Genomic DNA, 21,996 nt, shown 5'->3' with positions numbered 1-21,996 from the left:
ATGTGCCAATGATGATTTAACATCCACAGGAAGAAAACTAGGTGAAATTTGGCATGCCCATCTCATTTCATTAATTAATCACCTACAATATACATCTGCTATAATCTAGAATTTCTGAAGAGAAATATTGGTTGAGCACACCAAGAGCTTTGAGAAAAAGGAGTAGCAAGTTTTCCTGAAGCCTGTTTCTGTGTCTAATTTCTGCCTATTCCAGTTTCTCAGAAATTGTTTGAGATTTGGTAAAGAAAGGTCTGAAGCTGTTAAGACTAAAGACAAATTCACTAAGATTTTTTAAGGAAATAAGACAAAATTTTTACTGAGAAAGCTATTTCAGTTAAAGAGGACTATTTTCTATGTACTCAAATCATGACTAAGAGGACATTAGAACTTCAGTCCTTGAGGATGAGAAGATCTAGAATCAGATGAAATCTGAGATCAGATATATATGTGTATGTAGGTATATGTATATGATGGAATTCTTTTTCTTCATAAGATTTCTAAAGATGGTACTAATATTTTTGGAAAAAATATGCGATGCAATATTTTACCAACCAGTTTATAATGTTTCAGTAGCATTTCTTTATTTAAAAAAAAAAAAAAAAAAAAGCTCACAGTTTATAAAGCTAGAAGGAAACTGTTTCTCTGCTATATGATGTATGCTGTTTTTCCCATCTAGACTCAGAATTAGTTACGGTGGCATGCATCTATTCATACTAAGACAGTATGCTATAAAATGTATTGAGTTCAGAGTCATTGAACTAGTTAGCTAGCAGTCCCCAAGAAGAAACTGGTGTAGATGTGAAGCAGTCACAAGTCTTTCTCAGAATAAAGTCTGTGGACACAGTAGTTTTTCCATATTTTGTCAACCCTAAATTTGTTTTCAGAAGAAATCTCATAGCAGAGCTAGGTTTTGCATGTCAACCTACCCTTTTACAGAAAAAAATAAATAAATAACCATAAAGTTGCAAAATCTTTGTAGAGGGCACTGGAGGAAGGTGCCAAAACAAGGCCAAATGTATGGGCTCTAGTATTACTTATCATCCATCCTACAGGGAGTGCAGTATTAACTATATGACTTTCTGACAAGAAGTTAAAAATTAGAGTGGGTGTTGGTCTCTGTGTGGTAATAAGCTTACTTCTGGATTGCTCCTGAGTATTAGAAAATTGTGTTAGCTGGCCAGATCAGCTTTCCATACTCATTCATCTTCCCTGAGAAATGAAGAGGCCTGACAAGTTCTTCTCACTTCATAAGGAATTGATCTAGGCTTAGAAAGTAAGTGTTCCTGAAGTAGGACAGAAATGTCAATGTAAATTATGCAGTAAGATAATTAAAAATACTATGGATAGATTTTTTTTTCCAGGTAGGACAACAAAGGTATATTTTGAAATATTATTAAAGTAAAAGTATAAAAGCTATAGTACAGCCTTTTTCCACAGTTGCTAGAAGTACAAAGAAAATATATATCCATTTCACAAACATGCTTCTTAACATTTTTGCCAGGAATTATAAGCCATATAAATTGGTCTGTGAGTATCATTGCTGTTGCTACTATTATTTCCTGATGATAATTAGTTGTTTCAAAAATAATAAGAGTTCCTCTTTTTCATGGAAGAATTGTGAAGGATGAGAAAAAATATACCAAATAGCCTGTGGATTAATTTATCCAGACAGACCCATTCTCTTTTGCTTTAGAATGTACCATTACCTGAAATACATGCTTTAAGCTGAATTCATAGAAGAGATGCATCAGCTAGGCTGATAGGCTTTTTGTACAGTCAGAAAGCACAGCCCCTCCAGGAGGTCAGCATACATTTCTGTTGGCTAAGAAGATTCCTCAAGTTGTCCGTGTGAATAACTCCCCTTCCCACGCTTCACCATCCTCAACTATTTGTCCTTTGTACTCTATTAAACAGAAAATGAATGCATGGAAAGAAACAACTTTTCAATTTTAACACAGTCTTGTCAGCCTAGGAATTCAACCCCTAGACCATCTGTGCCTCTCAGTTCCACTTTCATCCTTGATGGAAATTAGGATAAATTGGCCTAGCCTTCACTCTCTCAATGAAAGGGCAAACAAGAACAAGTGATTCTCAGTGTTGTCATCTGTATCTTATGCTTGTCATGGATCTTTCTATAGTGACCCTATAAATGTAATAAAGTACAAGCCTGCCTGTTTAATGATATGTCTCTTCAGTCCCAACAAATTGTACAGTCAGACTCTGGCTGTGTTGCTGGTTATGTCTGGGCACAATCAGTCCAGATCCATGAGTCACTTCCAGACTTACTGGTATTTCAAAGAAATCTGATGCTATGCCCAAAAAAGACAGTCCTTCTGAGTGCAACTTTCTGCAGATATATTTCAATAGCATATTGGAGGCCTGTTTATTAAAAAGGCAATTTGACCCACCTGAAAACTGTGCATAGTTAGTACGGGGGCAGCAAGGAATTTACTTTGATCTGAACTATCAGCCTTGCAAAACTGACTTTGCCTCTTTATAATCTGCAAATATCTCTTTATTTTTCTTCAAGCAAAGCTTGTGGCATGTGCTATAAGACTAAGTCAACACAGAGACTGAACTCTCTCTATGAAAAAGCCTTAGTCGAAGGGTACTGACTGACTTCAGTATTCTTCACAAAAAGTTTCAAGTGCTTTAGCTTCTCAAAAAGCAGAAAAATATTTTTAAGAAGAAAGCGATGGTAGCCTAGGCAGTCTCAGAAGTGAGGTTGCTAACAGAATGAATTGTACAGATCTATTTTAGACAGATAGACACAGTAAATCATAAAGGCTGCAAGTTTGTATACCATGATACAAATAAATGATTAGTTTTCCCAAAGTCTATGTTTATCACTTTAACATAGAACAAAATTCCTAGCACTATTTTCCAATAACAATGTTTTATTTGTTGGGGTTATCTAAGGCACCTCCTTCAAGGACTTTCAGTTCTTAGAGAAAACTGTCTAATACTTCAGGGGATATATGTCACTTGAATCCCAGGTACATTAACTGTATAAGTCTAAAGGAAATGAGAATCCCAAGTCTTGCCTTCCATAAATATATTTAGGCAAGATTTTTGTTGAGAGCCAACAACAGAGTTCAGGCACGGTAGGACTGAGTAAATTTTAAATTATTTTAACTATTTTTAACTATTTTAACAGATCCTCTGCAGTAATAGCCTGCTAGAATCAACAGACTACTGGCTGCAGAATCAGAGGACACCATGCCAAATTGGCTTTCTGGAAGACAAGTCAGAAAGCAACTGTGCCTCAGTAAGTACACACTGTAATCTCCTCTGGAGAAATGTCCATTAAGAGCTATTTGAGCAGGCTGTGGGGGCGTCTAGCATACATGTTAAAAGAAGTCAGTGACTAACCGACTCCAAAATTATGTCAATGTATTGATAGTTTCTGTGATTTCCAGCTTTCTGCTAAAAGCAAATATCCAAAGCAAAAAATGCATACAGATTTCTATACAGAATACATTAATAAAGATTGCTTCAGAAGTTTCCCCGTATTTTCCTTATGCATTGTAATCAGCAACTAAAAACAGAAAAATAAGCTAAAGAGTAAATCATTGCAAACTGTAACTTGTTAATGGAAAGGTTGGGAGGAACAGATGCTTAAAAGGCTGCTGAGTGTTCTTGAAGACATAGAGATACAATTAAGGAGAAAACTCTTTCCATATTTGATGAGTAGAAGCTGCTAAAGAACTCAATTTTGCATTTGAAATGAAATTTAAATCTCCATGTATTGTGGTTTATAATGCAATTAAATTCAGAACAGCTTTTGGTTAAGCTTGTATTTGGAAAAATAAGAGTTGCGTTTCTTCACACACCATCTTTACGAAGCTGAATGACATTACATTGCTGTGACTTTAATAGTGTTTTATTCAAGAAAGGACTCGGGAAAGCAGAACATTACCAGAAAGAATTACTTAGAAAATGTTTTTTTTTTAGAGATTTCAGGAGTAGTATTAAAAAGGTGAGAGGGCTAAATGTCATGCTACTCATTGGACTATGAGTTCCCAAAAGATACAGGGATCAAAATGTACAACTTAAGTAGTGTGTGATGGTAAGCAACCACGTAACATACAAGGTGAGAAACTGAGCAAATTCCTGTGTCTCTGCTTCGGATGATGCTGGGTGAAACAAGGAAGAAGATATTTGTCTTTGTTTCAGCTCAGAGGGAATTGTTTACTTCAGAGTGTCTGGTGTGATGTTATATTTTGGTTCTGGGAGAAAAATGAAGTTGATACCACACCAATGTTTATAGTTGCCTGCTAAGCCAACGCCATTTGTAGTGAAGGGCCCAAGGAGCTGGAAAGGAATGGAATTAGGACAGCTGACTTAAGCTGGTCAAAGTGATATTCCATACTGTGTGACATCAAGTGGAAGGAGTTTTGAAGGAGGTGAGAGTTCATTTCTCACTCTCTTCAGGTACTCAGGGAGCTAGCTGGGCATCGGTCAGGGAATGGTGAGTAACTACTTCTGCATCATGTGTTGCAAACGTTTATATACATATATAAAGTCATAACTATTTTTATTTTCCTTTTCTCTATCTTAGTAAATAGTTTTATCTCAACCCATAAGTTCTATTTTGCTTTTTTTAAATTCTCTCCCTCACTGCACTGGGAAGGAGTGGAGTGGGCAAACACTGGTGTGGTGCTGAGCCACCCATTGGGTTAAAACACTACAATATTAATAAGCAGTGTTTAGTGGTACTGATTTCTAAAACTCCCAGAAATCAGACAGTGCAGTTTTCTGTTCTTCTGCATGTAATCTCCCAAAGAGAGATGTCACAATATTCGAAAGTATACAACATTGTTCAATCACAGCTGGAAAGCTATGATTTGAGCAGTACCCTGAATATATTCATGACCAGAACAAGATAATCAGGCAGGTAATCAGGATTGCTTTTAATGCAAAAGGAATTTACCATAGTCTCTTGGTTTTACTATTCTGTATTTCATTCTGACAGCCTCTTTTCTTATTTGAGAGGATAACCAAGATATGCTTTGAGACAAGATCTGCCATGTTATCTTCTCCTATTGCCTGCTCGCTCCTTGCATAGTGCGCTCAGAAAACAGCCAGATTTCCCTGTGCAGCTTTGTGAACACAGTGCCTACTCTACATGCACATTCACACACACAGTGTTCTGTAATTTTCAGAGCGAGATTTTAGTACCTAGTTCATTCTGCAATTATTGCTAATATTACTACAGTAGAAAAAAAGATTGTGCTGAAATAGAGATTGTACTGAACTACATGACTTTGTATTCACAAGGCAGAAATAGAATTTACAATTTTAAGGTAAAACTGAAACATCATGCATAGAGAGCATTCATTTAGAAGCTAAGTAGTTAAATGTTATTTTGGAGCATCCCTGTTCACACCAAAAGAGGTGTTACTGTTAAATAGTTACTCTAAGTGTTATGAGCAGAACTGAAGGTTTGTTCATATTCCTGTTTAATTTATTCTGAGTGGCAATACAGGACAGAATTTTAATTTAAGTGCCTAAAATGTTACACAACCAATGCAGTACACTTGGAAACTTTCACATATATCATCAAACTTAATAGGTAGACTAGAGGGTAAGCACACTGCTTTTCTCCAGAATTGCTCTTCCCATCTCGGGTATGCCAGTGGTGTATTTGGGTGGGCACAGTGCTTGAGCAAAGTAGGGAACAGGGGACACAACCACTGTGTGAGGATTAAGCATTAGTTCAGCATTCTACTCAGAAAGCATTTCATTCTGAGTCCTTTCCAGTGTCTGTTGTTAAATGAGTGGAGAGTGCAGGAACAAAGAAGGACATGAACATGGAGCAGTTTCCCTACTTCTCCAATAGCCAGCAAACCAGACTGCTATTAACAGAAAATACATTCTTCTCTTCTCTTTCATGGAGATTTTATAAATTGCTGTTGCCAGCAGTGCCAGAGATGTTTTAAAGTTGCCATTAGTTTTGCAAAATGAAAAAAGAAATCTAAATTGTACTACATCGCTAATGGATACTTTTCTCAAAGATAACTAGTAATATATTTAGCTATAATGTTCAGTTTTCCTTTGGAAGAGTTTATGTGTAGTTATGTCTAATCTCACTATAACTACAAATGCAACAAGACTGTATGAACATTGATTTCATAAATGTTGTGTTCATTGTCTCCCATTACAGATTAGCACATTTAGTACAAGTAAAAACAGACTCATGGCTGTCCTACACATGCTCACCAATTGTACTAATGTTGATTTATTAAAACATTAAACACTTAACTCAGCTATAACAGACTGCTTTTCCATTGAGAGATTTTTAAAGAAGAATGGGCATTTGAGTACATGTAATAGACCATTAAATTCCAAGCTATATATTATGATATGAAAATAGTAAATTGTGTGAGAGGAATAATATTTCATATTTGTTGGACATCTTTTCCTGGGCTCTGAAAATAGAAACGTTCATGTGGTAGATTTTTTCATTACATCAAGCTCTGGTAGTTTGTCATACTAGAAGAAATACTATCACATTCATATTTAATCCAGTGGTTGTGAATGTCTGCAAAGATGAACAATAGAAGTCATAGGAAGAAATAACAACTAAATGTGAAGTCTGTTCTCTGTCTTTATGTCAGCTCCGCGGTATGTTATCTATTAAAACTGTTATATGTATTTTGAATATGACATAACAGAGTTTGAAAGACTGTCTTGCCCTAATTTTCTTTTTCTACTTTCAGTAGATGTGTAGGAACAAACTTTTGTCCAAATGTGTTTACACTTAGGAAATCGAATGAGGCGCTCTGGAATTTAGTCCAAGTGGACAGGGCTAATTGTGTTAGTCATTAGGACTTTGTAGGAAGAACTCCCACAGAGGCTAATCAGGGAGGGTCAGCTGAAAGAGGTATCTGTGTGCTTGAAATGTAGGCCTGGTGAGAGAGAATGAAGGTGAATTCTAGATTGTAGTGTGATTTTCTTGTAAAAGGTCATAACAGATCTATTTTAAATGTCCTGGAGTTGAAGTGTGCTATGCTCCATACTTCAGGTGATCCTATTAGATTTTGCTATGCTGCCTACTTGAAAAGTTTAGACTCCTATGAAGAACTTATACCCTCATAGCATCAGTGTAGGTTGTAGAACACTCTACCATCTGAATTTTTTCATCCTAAGGGAATGAGTAATTAGCAAACATTGAATTAAATTATGATTAACAATAATACTGCTTTGCAACAATTTACTGCTGCAAATTAAGTACATAGTTTTGCACTATTTTCATAATTAGATAAATTTTCAATGTAGTTTGATTACATAAGTCTTGTTTCATTTGTTTAAACTGAGAACTTAGTCAAAATCTGTCAAATACAATAAAGCTCATGGATTTATAAGACACAGTCATTAATAAGCTGACAAATGTGATTAAAATATTTGCAATGAGACTTTTTTGTTATCTCACAGGGAGGCCCCATCAAATAAACTTTCATGCCTTTGCCCATTCCAAACTATCCAAACTTTGTTCCAAACTATCTTTCTCATTGGACCTATATCAAATATTCTCTGCTTTGAACCTGCTGGTAAGTAAACCTTATATAAAAAGAAAAACCTGATAGGTAGTTTGTCCCTAATTTCCTTCCACTGAGTTAAAACATTTATTTAGCAACACTCAAAGTGCTTGATTGGTTTAGGCTAGTACATGTTAGCAAACTGAAATTTCTCCTTAGATGATTTATTGCTTTGTCTTCTAGCATCATAGAATCACCAAGGTAGGAAAATTGGAAAAGGCCTCCAAAATCATCTCGTCCAACCATCCACTTACCACCAACATTTCCCCACTAAACATTTCTTGAACATCTCCTTGGACAGCCCATTATAGCACCTAACCTCTTTAGGAGAAGAAATTTTTCCTAATATCCAGTATTAGACTCTACTAAAGCACAAAGTCTTAGTATTGCTCACAGAAAATTCATTTATCATTCTTCTTAAGAGATTTTAAGATTTGTCATTTTTCTTTTCAATGCCTTTGCAGTAAGTAGGCCTTCCTGTTCCCCAGCAGTCTACAAGAAACTTCATTTGAGAACTGCTGCTCCAAGAAAATACAGCAACTTTTCCTCTTACACGCAGTCCTACTCTTACACTAAATGTTCACACCAGAATACTCTACTCAAGCATGTATATAATGCATATACATACAGACAGAGAGTTGTATATTGGTTAGGTCCACCCCAAGGTAGCATCAGGAACACATGGCCAAACTAGCGGGAGAGGTAAAGGACAGCAGAATGAATTTAGGTCAAATTCAGTGCTGCTAAAAGACACTCTTATTTAGTTATTGGGTCTTCTGCCTGAGCCTCTGCCAAGTAGTGCACTGGTTCTCCAAGCCATCTCACAATTGCTGGTGGTAGCACAACAGAGAGGGGAGGATGACATGACTAGGAAAGCAGTGATGGTGGGGACAATAACGGGCAATAGAAGAACCTTAATCTGTTAGCAGCACAAGTGGAAGAAGAACTGCAGCACAGAGTTGTTAACAGGTTAGTTGACTACAGAAGAACACACTTGCTCTAGGAGACAGGCATTAGAATCTCAAGGAAAGGAAGCAATCACTATTTTTGTCAAGGGTGGCAAGACTGTTGCCTTGGTGAGAAAGTAAGCAGACTGTTAAGAAAATGAAGAGGCAATGTAATTATGGATCATATTTTCTATGATCTCTCTGTTTAATGAGATAATGACGAATGTCACCTTAAAAGCTGAGTTTTCAAACTGACTGCTCACCTTGATACTTGGCCATCCTAAGCATATGCTTAGGCATTGTCAATATTAAAGCAGTCCAGCTATCAAGCTTTTAAACAGATTCAGGGGGAGGTTAAAGATGCCATTCTACACTAATTCGAGCTGGATGAATCAAGGCTTTTATGGTCTCACCTCTTTTTCTAGCCCCTTCATCATTTTTACTGCCTTTGCATTTGTGTAAATATGCAGTAAGTCAAGCAACATAGAAAAGGAATTGCAAAATTAAGAAATTAGATTTTCTAGCCAGTTCTTCCTTGAATCATCTCACTGTGTTGTCAGGCAAATGCCAGTACTCACTAAGTGACAGAACAAAAACATCCAGGAAACAGCTCTTATAAATGAATCCAGACTAAATTATAACTTATGCAGAAAAGGAAAATCCTTGGCAAGGTGCACTTAAAAAAAAAAAAAAAAAAAAAAAAAAGCATTTTTCAGTGATTAGTATTTTCTATCCTTTTATTTCATACAAGTCTTTTTAAAGATTTGACATTATACATCTTCAGAAATTTAGGTAGAAATATACTTATTTATATTTTACATCAACTTTTTTGATATTGGAATAACCTCAATGTAACTTCTTTTCAATAATGCTGTTACTAGGTCAGGGTGTGAAAATCTGTGCACTTGAGGCATAGATTTCTTAATCATGGCCTCTATCTCCAGATATTCTCCAGAGTTTCCAGAGGAGAGTTAAATGCTTTACTGAAGGATGGAGATCTAGGCATACAGGAGTTCAGAAAAGAGGATGTCTCTTCCCATGTTTGGTATTCATCAGCAAGCCAAGTATGGAAATGCATTTTTGAAACCCAAAGGAGACTTTTTGTTTGTTTTAAATCAAAACCATATGTATGCTTTCAGGCATTATTCAGGAAAATCTTTGAATATGATTTTGTGAATAGTGACCATGCATATTTGAAAACATTTTTGTTTTTAATCTTGTTTGAATGAAAATGAACATTTCCTAATAAAACTAGCAAAGACCTACTTCTCTACATAGGCAAATCTACATACCAAGATGCTTACTTTTGCTTGCATATACACCCTTACCAATTTGTCTTATGGACAGGGAATTACGACAGCATTTGTTATACCTTTCACTCACCAGTTACTCAAGCATCTTCCGTAACAACATTGTCTCTTTCAGAAATCAAAATCCAGCCATTGCATTTCAGATCTAAGCTATAATTACCGGAGATATTTTTAGTTTTAAGTTTCATCTTCCTATTCAGCCTGACAATACCTTAATTATATCCTGACAAGGAATAGGAATCAACAGCTGCAGGCTAAATTGTGTTGTTGAGTCTTGGCCCTTTCTTAGACACATGTGGGTGTTCATGCCGCTGTGGTAAGGACTAGCACCTTCCAGAGAGCCCCTCTCTAGCTCACAGAGAAACAAGAACGCCTCTCTTCAATTATTCTCCACCTTATGGAGCCCTGTGCAGGCAGTGACCTCTCTGTGGAAGGGATTGTATGCTCTGCAAAGTATATTTCTCCTTTTGGTCTTATACCTATTAGTCTTAGAAGTGATTATCTTCATATATGAGCTAATATTCAGGCAGAAATGAAATACGCCTATAAAGAGTTGCACTTCCACATTTTCAACATCACATATACACATTATATGGAAGCTTTTGGTTGCTATATAAGAATTTGAGTGGGGGAGGATTCACAATAGCCTTTCTTCTCTTTTCTCTGTAGCTTTAGACTTTGGTGCTCCTTTATCATACTTCCTGGATCTCCCGTCTTCTCTCCCGTCCTTCTGCGACACTCTCATACAGCAGAAGTGTCCTATCTGTATTTAAGAGAATCAGATACCTAGCCTCACTCTGAGATGTTTAACCTAACTCTGACAAAGCTATAAGTAGGGTTGCCAAATACTGGAAGAATCATATGCAGTATTGCTGCTATACCCCCTTCAGCATCTCATACTGTCATTTTATCACTGCCTCCATGATCTGATTTCTCAAGAACTAGGATTGTTTTGCTGCCTTCAGAGTGAACATCTATAACTGCTTGCTACTGTTGTAACCATAGGCTCCCTGTAACATGAACTGCAGCATGAGGCATGTAGAAATTTGTTAAACACTGAGCGTACAGAGCACAAGAGAAAGCAGATGGGGCATGAGACATAAATATTTACTGGCATATTTTCTTTAAGTCATAAGTGACAATTAATTACATCAAACCCAAAGGAATAAGTCTTAATGGAAAGAAAATATTCACAGCTGGTTTTGAAGCAATAAATTATGATGAGATGATTCCGGATGATTCATTGCTGCAGTCCAGCCATTAAAATAGAGATAGTCTCTAAAATACCAAGACCCATAAATCTACAAAGTCATTTGAGATACGCACCTTCTGAAGAGTAACTGGGACTAAGTTTAAGGTATATCTCTTGCTGAAAATGCTAGAGAGGTTATAAAACATCTTTCTTGACAGCATACAGTGCTTACCTTAAAAAAAGAACTATGGCTGGGCTGGGGAAACACTAACAGGTCACATTAGGACCTAATTTATGCAAACTGGAATGACTCACAAAAAACAGTATAGTCTGGGAATGCTTTTGGAAACAATCCATTAGGGCTTGCAGGAGGAGCAGTTGGAAATCCCAATTGCACATTAAATAGCAGTTGTACAGTTTATGGGACAAGGTTTAACATAAGCAAACCTCCTGAACTGTATGCACAAGATAGTGAAGCACATGGGGGATTAAAGCAAAGCAAGGAGAGATGTGCTCAGGCACTTTAATTTTCAGTGCTTGTTCACAATAACTTTTCCTTCTCCTATAGCAAAGGCAGAGGAAGATTTTTAAAAGGCTTGACTTTTTTTTTTTTTTAAAAAAAAACTTATTGCCATGTTCCCAAAACTGCCTGCCACTTTCTTCCAGCCTTTGAACTGTGCTAGGCACAATGCATAGTTAGCTCAATTTAACTGCTACTGAATTGCTTAAGCCTTTCAAGTCAGCACAGTTTTTCTGAATGCAAATTTACTCTACACATACAGCCCATTTCAGGTATGGGTGGTCTGGCCATTAAACTCCACAGAAGTGCCTCTGGAGAGATGCCATCACTAGGGACCTTAAAGGTGTTTAATTTTCCAAAGGAGAAAAGAATGTTTACAGTGGCACAGCACAAAGCTGAGATAGGCACAGGATGAAATAGTCCCATGAGCTCTCATTTCAGTTTCACTAAGACAATGTGCCCTCAACAAAAGTACTTAGCCTACATCCTGCATCTGTATGAGAGCTAGACAACCTCTGAGAGAAGGGCAAAATAAACTAAATGGGTAATACTACTCAACAGTAAAAACTGTAGAGTTCTATCTATTGTCTATTTAGGCACTTAGATTTTAGAATATGAAGAGAGTAATATGACTTTTTTGGCCATCTGAGTGAAAATACAAAAGAAGAAGGGGGAAGATAAATAGACTTTTTCCACTTCAGCTAGAGTGGAAAATGGTCATCCTCTAATTATCCAAAGGACTGTACAGTAAAAGAAACTATTGGGCAAACAAACTACAAGCAGGGAGTGCGCCATGGTCCTGTTTTGGTGAGAATGGACTGTTTGCTGGTTTGCAGTAGTCTGGTCTCGCTTTAGTGAGGTCAGGAAGGCACCACTGTATAAGTGGGGCATCCCTGTCACAGAGACTTGTGTTATTTAGTTTACAGTGCTGAAAATGTGCACGAGCTTCTTTGTACTCTGGAGTTACCACCTCTCTATCTGTATGTCCTTATGCAAGCAACTGCATTGCACGTCCAGTAGTTCCAAATAGATATTTTTTTATTCCTACATTTTATAGCCGGTTCCTCTGACAGAATCATTTTGGCAAGCATGGAAATTAACATTAGACAAGCATTACATCCAAATGCTAATGGATAATTAGCTCTGTCTTCTACAGGATGCTTTTATTTTTTTTTTCCTCTGAATTGCTATCAGACTATTCCAAACATCTCCTATAAGACACTGATCTAGAAATCCTCTTTAACTATTTAAAGGACTGAATTATACTGTGTACAAAGAAGAGCTACATCCTTTATACCATTTCTAATTTCATATCTAATCAAACAAAAAGTTGAGCATATTAGTTATAACTGTTGGCACCTCTAAAAAGAAATAATAAAGGCCAGTGGCAGGGGAAATAAGTAACCAATATTTAATGAGAGAGGAGAAAAAAAAAGAAAAACAAAATTGAAATAATTGAAATGAAAAGCAATTGGTGATTTTTTGTTTCCTTATTTCTTGCAAAATATATCAGAGCTCTACAAAAATGAGATGCCAATCTTTACAATGCATCATTTTACATATGGCATTTTTCTCTGTGCTCAGGAAAGGAAAACACTTGGAAATTATCTAATTGCTTTCTTCCATCCCATGACAGCACACCAATTCAATAGCAGGGTAGGAAGTAAAACCCAGCCTGCTTTTCAAAGCCACTCAGAGGCGGGTCAAAAGGAGGCTAAATAATAGTGATGACAAAAAAAAAAAATTAAAGTAGAGGAACTCTACAGAATATTACCTGACACTCAGCAAATTTCAGTTGGCAGTTGTGATCAGTTGGGATCTCTCTCTCCCAGAAATTATAGGAGAGTAACTTTTCCTTTATGTGCTTTATAACGTAGGAGTCACAAATCCTACTGCTCTACTTGAAGAGGTTTTAAAGGATCACAAGATAGAGGCTAAAGGAAGATCAAACATTAGGCAATGTGTAATTGCATGCACAAGAAAGCTACACACACTCCTACTTAAAATAAATTCTCATTTCCTTCTCATTAGGATGTGCGTGACTGCACAATTACGTCTTTAAACAGCTGAGAAATTTGTGAGCAAGCCTGGGTGAGCGCAAAGCCCATCTGCCCTCAGACAGCTATTCTGAATGCCCCCTTGCAGCTCAGTTGGCTGCTGGCTGCAGAAGAAAAGCTCCTTTAAAGTACCTAAAATGAGCAGTTGTTTATAACACAGATAAACACACATTTCCAATGATGGAGTGAGAACACAAGGAACATACTAGGGTTGAAATTTCTTCTCAGTATCTTCATGCCTCTTCTTGTATCAGACCCCAGCTCAGCATCCTTATGCTTAACTTCTACTGGAAGCAACACCTAAATTACACATGGGTGTTTTGCCATGTGTTTTATTCTTTGAAATTCAGGTGCTTATATATACATGTTTTTATATATACATATATATACATATTTCACATGCCCTGTGAAATGAATGATCCACTACACTTTATCCATTTTATCATCATGTTATTAGTCTAGGACTTTTTTTTTTTCCTAGCATAAAAAAGAAAAGCTCACTACCATCTACAAGAAACAGGGACAGGGGTTTCTGTTTTCTTGTGAGATTTACTTTCTCAAAGCATCAGCATAAGTCATAATATAGTATATCTGCAATTACCTTACAATGTTGCAGGAAACTGGCTCAGATTGAGGTTTCTAGCTTCTTTTTCAGAAAGACCCAGTCAAATCCTCAACTAAATGCCAAGGTTTCTCATCTCTTTGTTTCTCTATAAATAACCTGGGAGCTACAAAAGCCATGACTTCAGTCATCGCTGTAGGATCTTCTGAGCTTCCTTCTGTCACATGGTAATAAGAGCCCAAATTAGGGGATGATGCTTTCATCCACAGGAAGCACAGCAGGGAACCTCACATCCTGTTCATAGAGTTGTTCTGTAACTACAGGTTTAAGAAACCCTTAAGGAAAGCAGATATCTTCCAAATAGAAGCTTGTCTAGGACTAGAAGACAAGTTAGACCAGAAGCATTTTCAGCTTTTTCATTTCCGACATGATAAATTTGAAGCTAGGAAATTCTTGGTTTGTTTTAGAACAAACTCCTTAAACAACCCAAAGGTATTTTTTTCTCCAGCCACACATACAAGTTGCATTTATATAGCTATGTAGAAAGAACTCAGTTTTCAGAGCCTAGAATATAGATAATGATAAAGCTAAGGATCCAACTGACTCATGGGCAGAACAATCTTTATTTCTGTCTGCTACTGTTTAACTTAGCAGAATAACAATTCTGCAGATGTGCACACTGGACTGTGAGCTTGTGCAGATGGGTGAGTGCAGAAGTACAGGTACTTTGCCTGATGTGCATGGACTGGGGATGGTATTGACAGTTCTGATGCTGTGGTCTTCTCCTCCAGACACCAACAGACGATGTTTAACTGAGATCTTTCATGTTCTCTTCAACTGATGCTGTGCAAATGTGGGTAATCTAATTTTCTAAGCATTTAGGAAGAATCAGTGTCAAATTTGGCAAAGGGACATTTCCCACTTAAAATCAGGTAAAGTAGTAAAGCATAAAGTATATGCATTACAAGACAGTTTAGAAGATTTCCTGTCCTGTTTACTAAACAGTGTATCTGGGAAAGATAAATCCTAAATGGTTCTCTTTTTTTTTTTTTTCTCTCCTCATTTTAACTCCCCTAAAAGTTGTTTAAAGGATCTCTGTGAGAAAAGATACTTTATCTTTGCTATTTCATATGCATGGATTCTGGAAATCAATAGATCAGACTTCAACTGGGGAAAAAGCTACACGTAATTAGGCAAAACATGTCCCAAAGTAGAGGAAATGTGTGCATAAAAATAGTTTGACAAAGTAGTTAATTTTGCTTAATTAAATATTTTTTTCAAAAATAAAGAGGATACCCAGTATTACAGCCACAGTAAAGAAATGTAATTGCAGTTTCTAGTTGCCTGTTTACCAACAGTAATAATTTCAGGCATAAATGAGAGCAATGAAAGAGTAAATTCCAAGTTGAGGGCGGAGCAAATAAAGGAGAAGGGGAAAAAAGGAAATTTTAAAGTTCAGTCAAGCCTTTCTTTCTAATTATGCATTGGCATTTTAGGTTTTGAGAGCATATATTTAAGATGTCAAATCAACTGACTTGATGAATCTTTTTAATGTGAGTGAACAACACATTCTCCGAGAATGGTAGGCATGGTGATTCATGATTTCATTTTCAAAAGAAATTTGAGGGATCTGAGATGGTGGTATCTTAGACACTTATTTTATGGAAGTTTACACAAAATAATCCTCTAAAAATAGTCAGAGAGCAAGAGAGGGCATCACTGAAGTAAACCTTTCCTTACACAAAAGCAGACAGATCTGCAGGCCCACTCCTTTCAGGAACACATTTGGCAACAGAACCTCCTCTGATGGCTCTAACAGGTTTAAATAGAGACAGACGAGTCCAGTCTTTTCACGCAGCCGTCTCAGCCATCCACAACAAGACTCCATCAGCAGAAAGTAAGCACTGGGCTCCAGCTTTTCCCAAGCTGAGTGCCAAGCCTTGATGGTATGTGGGATGCAGGTGAGAAGATAATAGATGGCTGAAGGGTGGGCTGCCTTGATCAGGAGACAGACTGTGTGACCACCAGTACTGACAGAGGGAAAAGGAAGAACCACTGCTTCTTCCCCAGTATTCTTGCTACTTCTGTGCAGCACACAGAGTAGTATCTGATGCACTTGACATGCCACACAAAGCTAACATTCTGCATGCTGGAGATTGGATTGTAATTTCCAGTAGCGTAGCTTGCAAGGAAACATAAACAGTGTGAGTCCATTTGATAATTGCTGGATGGCATCTAATTTTATAATAGTTCAAGCGTCCCAAAGATAAAAGTTCCTACATGAATATAGGTGGTACTGGGAGACTGTAAGTGCGTTGTACAGATGTCATTTCAAACTTGCCTGCACAAAAGAGAAACGAGACACGGCCACAGCTACACCAACATTCTACTGAAGGAAAAGTGTCCATCAGAGCTTACATCTCAAGAAGCTAAAAAACTAAATTTGAAATATTAGCACATAGTTAAGCAGTTTTTTTGTTTTTTGTTTTTTGTTTTAAATAGCAATGCTCACTTAGCCGATCAGAAATTCGGCTGTTTACACACCACTTCACAAGCACAAGAATGTGTAATGCTTCTTGTTTTAGTCATCTTGCTGCTTCAGAGCTCTACCTATTTATAACCTGTGTAACAGCTGGGGCAGAGCTATCCTGGAATTCATAAAAGTGTGTCTGAGCAGATGCAAGTCTCATTCAGCAGAAACAGAGGTCAGTCCTTACAGATTTAGTTTGACATGACTAAAGATGTTGGCAAACCATATGTTACTTTGATTATAGAGCTTCAGGCAGAAATTAAGAAAACAGATTCATGAACCACAATGGGAACAAAGACCACAACAAAAGATTGAGCTAGAGAAGCTGGAGAATTGTCCCTTGGTTTGAAACATTTTTGCTGATTCTGGACTAATTTTTGGCAAATGAAAGTTTCAGTGATTTCTATGAAATCTTTTCTCTAGAAGCTTCTAAAATTTGCAAGTACTCTTCTATGAAGATTTATTTTTGGCTTCCTAGAGCAGCCTTGTAACTGGCAGATTGTTCTGGTCTGTACTGAGACTCAGTAAGAAGCACTAGCCTGCCTTGCTGAGCAGGAGGTCAAAGGAAGCAGTAAAAGAAGGAGCAGGACTGGCTTCTGTGCCACCCACAAACTGGTCTCACATCCATACTCTTATTTTGCTCAGGAACAAATCCTCATGGAAAATAATATCCCCTGCCATGGTCTGATTGAACCATAATTTTTCCACGCCAAAAAATCTTTATGCACAGGAAATTGAAAAAGACAAAATTAATTTAAATAAAACTAAATTATTGTGTCGATTATGGCTTATTGTTTTAGATTTATCACTGTTTTATTCAGACTGGCCTTAAAATGAGATTTCTCAGCTTTGTTAGCTGTCACATTTGTATTATCTAGTCCTCTAAGATTATACTTGACATTTAAATGGGCACAGAAGCAAAGACATTAAGCAAGCATAAGGCCTAGCAAGAATTTAATTTAAGAGGAATGATGTTCACATAAGTCTTCATAGGAATGTACAGAACACAAGCAGGCTCTTTTCAAGAAAGATCTACCAAGCCTAAATATAAAAAAGTTCCTAGGATCCCCAAAATTACAAGAGGATTTAATTAATCATTATTGAAAGGGTAACCTCACAACCCTCTAGAACACTTATTAAGCAATCATCTTTTTTTATTATTATTATTTTCTTTGACTTCCTAAAAAAAAATAATAATAATCATAGTTGAAACTTCATTGGAATTAGAAGATTCAAGAAGTGTCCTTTTTAAGGAACAGTCAGCTTAATACTTAAGGGGCCCATCAGCAAGCTACAGAACATAAGCGGTCCAAGTGCTTTCATTTAGCTTTACATTAGAATAATTCATTTAAGCAAAAATGAATGCAAGGAGGCCTTGCAGATCAGCATTTTGATAAGTATCAAAACAAATGATCTTCGAAGAAAACTTAAAAATTGATGTCTGCATTGCAAGAATTGCTAGCAAAAGGCTTTTTGTTGTTATTTTTGCCACCGTAATAACTGTAAAAAAAAAAAAAAGTGTCACTGGTCATTTTCAAAGAGGAAAAAATTACTGAAAATTTCTTGTCAAAATACGTTGCCACTCCTTCTCTGTTTCCCGTGGGTTACAGTTTGCTTTGACTCAGATAAATGAAGTAAAGCAATATTTTTATCTTGAGCTTTTGTTGACTTCAGCTCCAAAGGGAGCCCAACATGCAGCTGTACTTCCTGCAGAACAGATACTTTCCATTCCGGTGAGCAATGACTTGGATGGAGTGTATTTGGTTGCTATGCTGGGTGGAAATTATGGGGATTTAAACTATCTTTCTAAAGTCAGGAGACTAACCTAGCTCTAATAAATGTTTGGAGTAACTGTTTTGTTTTGGGTTTTTTTGTTTGTGGTTTTTATCTTTGTTTTTTAAAAAAACTTTTACATAGATGAAATTAAGATGAGAGGAGCTCAGTATTCCAAAACTGCCATCACATCACAGTTATTGCTAAGAGCAGAAATGAATGAGGTCAGACACTCCATTAAATTCTTAAAAACAACTGTCAAAGCAATCATAGTTACTGTAAAATTTCACAGCCCTCCATACAAACTGTACCCTCACGTTTGTACTTCAAAAAAAGTGATAAAGCGTTCAGTAAGATAATAGCATATAAGAAACAATAAACGTCTTGAGAACAGAGGCATGAGATACAAGGTGAAAATAAACTCTAAGCCTTTATTTTCTCCTTTTCTGGGCAGGCCACTATCTACAATAGATGTTTTCACTTTTAAAGTGAATGAAATCACTGAGTATCACCAGGGCAAGCATAAGGTGCAGAGTACAGCACAGTTTGAATCTGCCTGCTGTGCTACAGAAATACAGTCACTGTTTCAGGTTTTTGCCCTTGAGGACTGCATTCTCATCAGTTCTCAGAATGAGTTCGTATACAAAACTGCTACCAGCCTTCGGCTCACCTTTGTTCAGCTTTCCTATGACACAGTTGTGTCCCACATATCCTCAGGCTTTGGCATTTAAACCATGTTTTCCCTCCGCACCCAGGGACTGCCTGCTCACAATTTTTTCTTCTGTGGTCTCCCCTGAGGCTAATTATTTTTTTTTCCCCCCATTTCTGTTAGTAGGAAACTAAACATGAGGTTTGTGGGCATATTACAGTGCAGTCTCAAAGTATTTCCTCTAACTCCTGCTGGGCTGTCTGAATTGGCACCCTGCCTATCTAACTAGGCTTTGTTGTATGAAGGAAGACAGGAGAGAGGATGGAGGAAGAAGAGCAGCACAAACCTGGGATGTAAAGCCCCTTCAGCTTAGTTTCTGAATGGTATTTACATGGTTATACCGAGCACAGCACAGAGCATAGCAAGTTCTGCACAGTTCCCTGCAAAACTACATACATGCGCAGAAGTTTGGCCTGTGCATAAGTGTATGGCACCAAATCCAGGCTGCTGCCAACCAGCTGTATGTACATGGGAGCAGACGTTGTTTGGGCCACCTGGATTTTCTCCTGGCAACATTACACACATTTTTGTACTTCATGCAGTTTTACTCCGCTGATTGAAAATTTCAAGACAGGTTAGAAATTAAGAAACTGTGTTGAAGTGTCCTTTAAATTGCAAAGTCACCAGTTTGGATATTAGAAAACAGTAGATATGAAGTTCTCTGCCTTTGTAATTGTGGACCTTTTTGAAATCTTCCTGCTCAATGATTCAGGCATAGATCCTGTGCTGTGCAAAGGTGGACATATAAGGAGATAGAATTAAGGTTGCATAAAGCTATCTGTATACAGTCCTGATTTTCAAATCTCATCTCTTCAGTTTAAATTTATTTTTAAATAGATACCTACATTTTATTGAGGGGTGCGATACCTAAAGTATATGTATTTGGATTTTATGAAAAGAAAAAAGCACCTCCTGCAGCACTTCAAGCAAGTGTTGGTCACATCCCTTTGTGGTGAAGAACAGAGTACAAGACTGTGGCTCTGACTTCTGCGTATCAGTTAGGAACATGGGACAGCACTTATCCCAGTGAGAGGAGCAAAGTAGCGGGTTTTCAGTTCAACAATAAGCTAGAAGAAGTTCAGAGGAGAAAAGGGACCATAAATTTCAAAGCTGTTGTCTTCAAAAGCTGCCAGCAGCTTTTAGCCATTACAACACTGTGCCACCAGCTACTGCTGTTACGGTAGGATGAGCCCCGAGTTGGTATTTCGACATAGAAGACAACTAGACTTTCATCTTAAAAATACTAGGTTAGTAATAGTATTAAAACTAAAAACAAACTCTAGAGCTTGTTTAAATCTCACCTAAAGCTATAAAACATCTCACAGGAGTGTTTCCTTACTATCAAGTACTGACATAGACAATCGAAGGAGGCACTAACACTTCTTAAAACAAACAGCAAAAAGTAGTTCAGCAGTTTCTTAGCTAGTGGAAATAGCACAAAATTGAAATAGATATCACCCTAAGGTTTATAGTTAGAAAAAATACACAGTTTTAAAAATAAGAAGGATGCTGTTATTAGTAAATTCCTCAGAGAATTTCTTCATTAGCATTATTGAGCTATTTCATGTAGAAAATATTAATAAACCAGTAATGCCAACCCCGATGAATACTGCCTGAAACAAAGTTAAAAAAAAAAAAAAAAAAAAAAAAGAAGTTGACTATCTGCTTCTTTCCTTGTCTTTAAGCTCTTTGCATCAGTATTCAGAAGCAATTCCAGCAATTCCTTGAGGTCACTGTCCCCTCTGTCAATGAGTAAAATACATTATGTTTTCTATATACTTAAGTACTTATATACAAGTTATTTCTTAACATTCTTAATACTCTTAAAATGCAGAGAGTGGGTGCTGAGGTTTCTGCACAGTTTCCACAATTACACAGGAGTAGATTTCAGCACCTGACATTGTTGGTCAGGAGAATTTACCCTTAACAGTCACAGAAATCCCCACCTAAAATAGGAAAAAGGAAAAAAAGCCTTCCACACATCTAAGTTCAATATGATCCTGGAAGAGAAGAGCTTCTTGTAAACCAAGGCTCAATATGTTGGTGTTGATAACCTGCCTGGCCCTGACCTCACTGAAATGCCTGGATAGTTGCATGAGGAGGGTGCTGGGCTATCCACCCCCAGTCCATCTCATTCATGTACAAAAATCTGCAGAGCAAAAGGAACACTGCTTACAATGTGATAGTGTATTAAATGGCTTCCAGATCCATAGCATACCCAGAATCTAGATTTGGGTGCAATAGTACAGCTAATCAAAAATGAAGCATTGCTTTCACGTGAGCAACTACAATTTCTACCCTGAAAACATAACTGGACTGAAGGTATACATTAACTATTGGGTAAACAGAAAATGGAGTTATTTTTCAAGCTAGTGGTGTTTTGAAGATTAGACTAATAACTAATCAAGCATCTCCAAGAACAAATATCCTCACAGTGAATTTCCCAGACTGCAGCAGTGCTGCAGAACCTCCTAGGATGGAGCTGTACAGATAATATATGATGAAATTATTGTCTACCCCCCCCCCCAGCTTGCTCAAAGTGGGGCTAATCTCCAACTAAACAGAAAAAAAAAAAAGGGGGGGGGGGGAAGTAAATCAGTTCTTCAGCCTTTCACTGGTGTGAAACTACTTCTGTGTAGAAACTGCCCACAATTAAACCTGTAAAATCCATACAACAGGAAAATGCTAAGAGATGACATTGACAAGGCTGTGACAAATCAATGTCAACAGAATTCGACAAGTGTATTTGGAAACTGGATTCAGTACTGATGTGCATTACATAATCATTTCATTGGATTCTGAAAAATTAAACTGATGACACAAACAGAATATGACTTTAAGTAATGAATACTCCT

General features: G+C 37.1%; 1 protein-coding gene across 6 annotated transcripts in view; it reads left to right on the top strand.

Moving 5' to 3' along the window:
• SPHKAP (SPHK1 interactor, AKAP domain containing) overlaps window positions 1-21,996 on the top strand; it is a 73,185-nt gene that overhangs the window by 25,670 nt on the left and 25,519 nt on the right. For all 6 annotated transcript variants that reach the window (XM_090147290.1, XM_090147289.1, XM_031596335.2 and 3 more), the window contains one exon: window positions 3,158-3,268. In XM_090147290.1, the coding sequence (XP_090003416.1) occupies window positions 3,158-3,268 (111 nt within the window). The remainder of the gene's footprint in view (window positions 1-3,157; window positions 3,269-21,996) is intronic.

The sequence above is a fragment of the Phasianus colchicus genome, chromosome 10 (assembly GCF_987193195.1).
Source record: "Phasianus colchicus chromosome 10, bPhaCol1.hap1.1, whole genome shotgun sequence".
Classification (NCBI taxonomy): domain Eukaryota; kingdom Metazoa; phylum Chordata; class Aves; order Galliformes; family Phasianidae; genus Phasianus; species Phasianus colchicus.
This window is presented reverse-complemented; position numbering and strand designations above follow the sequence as displayed.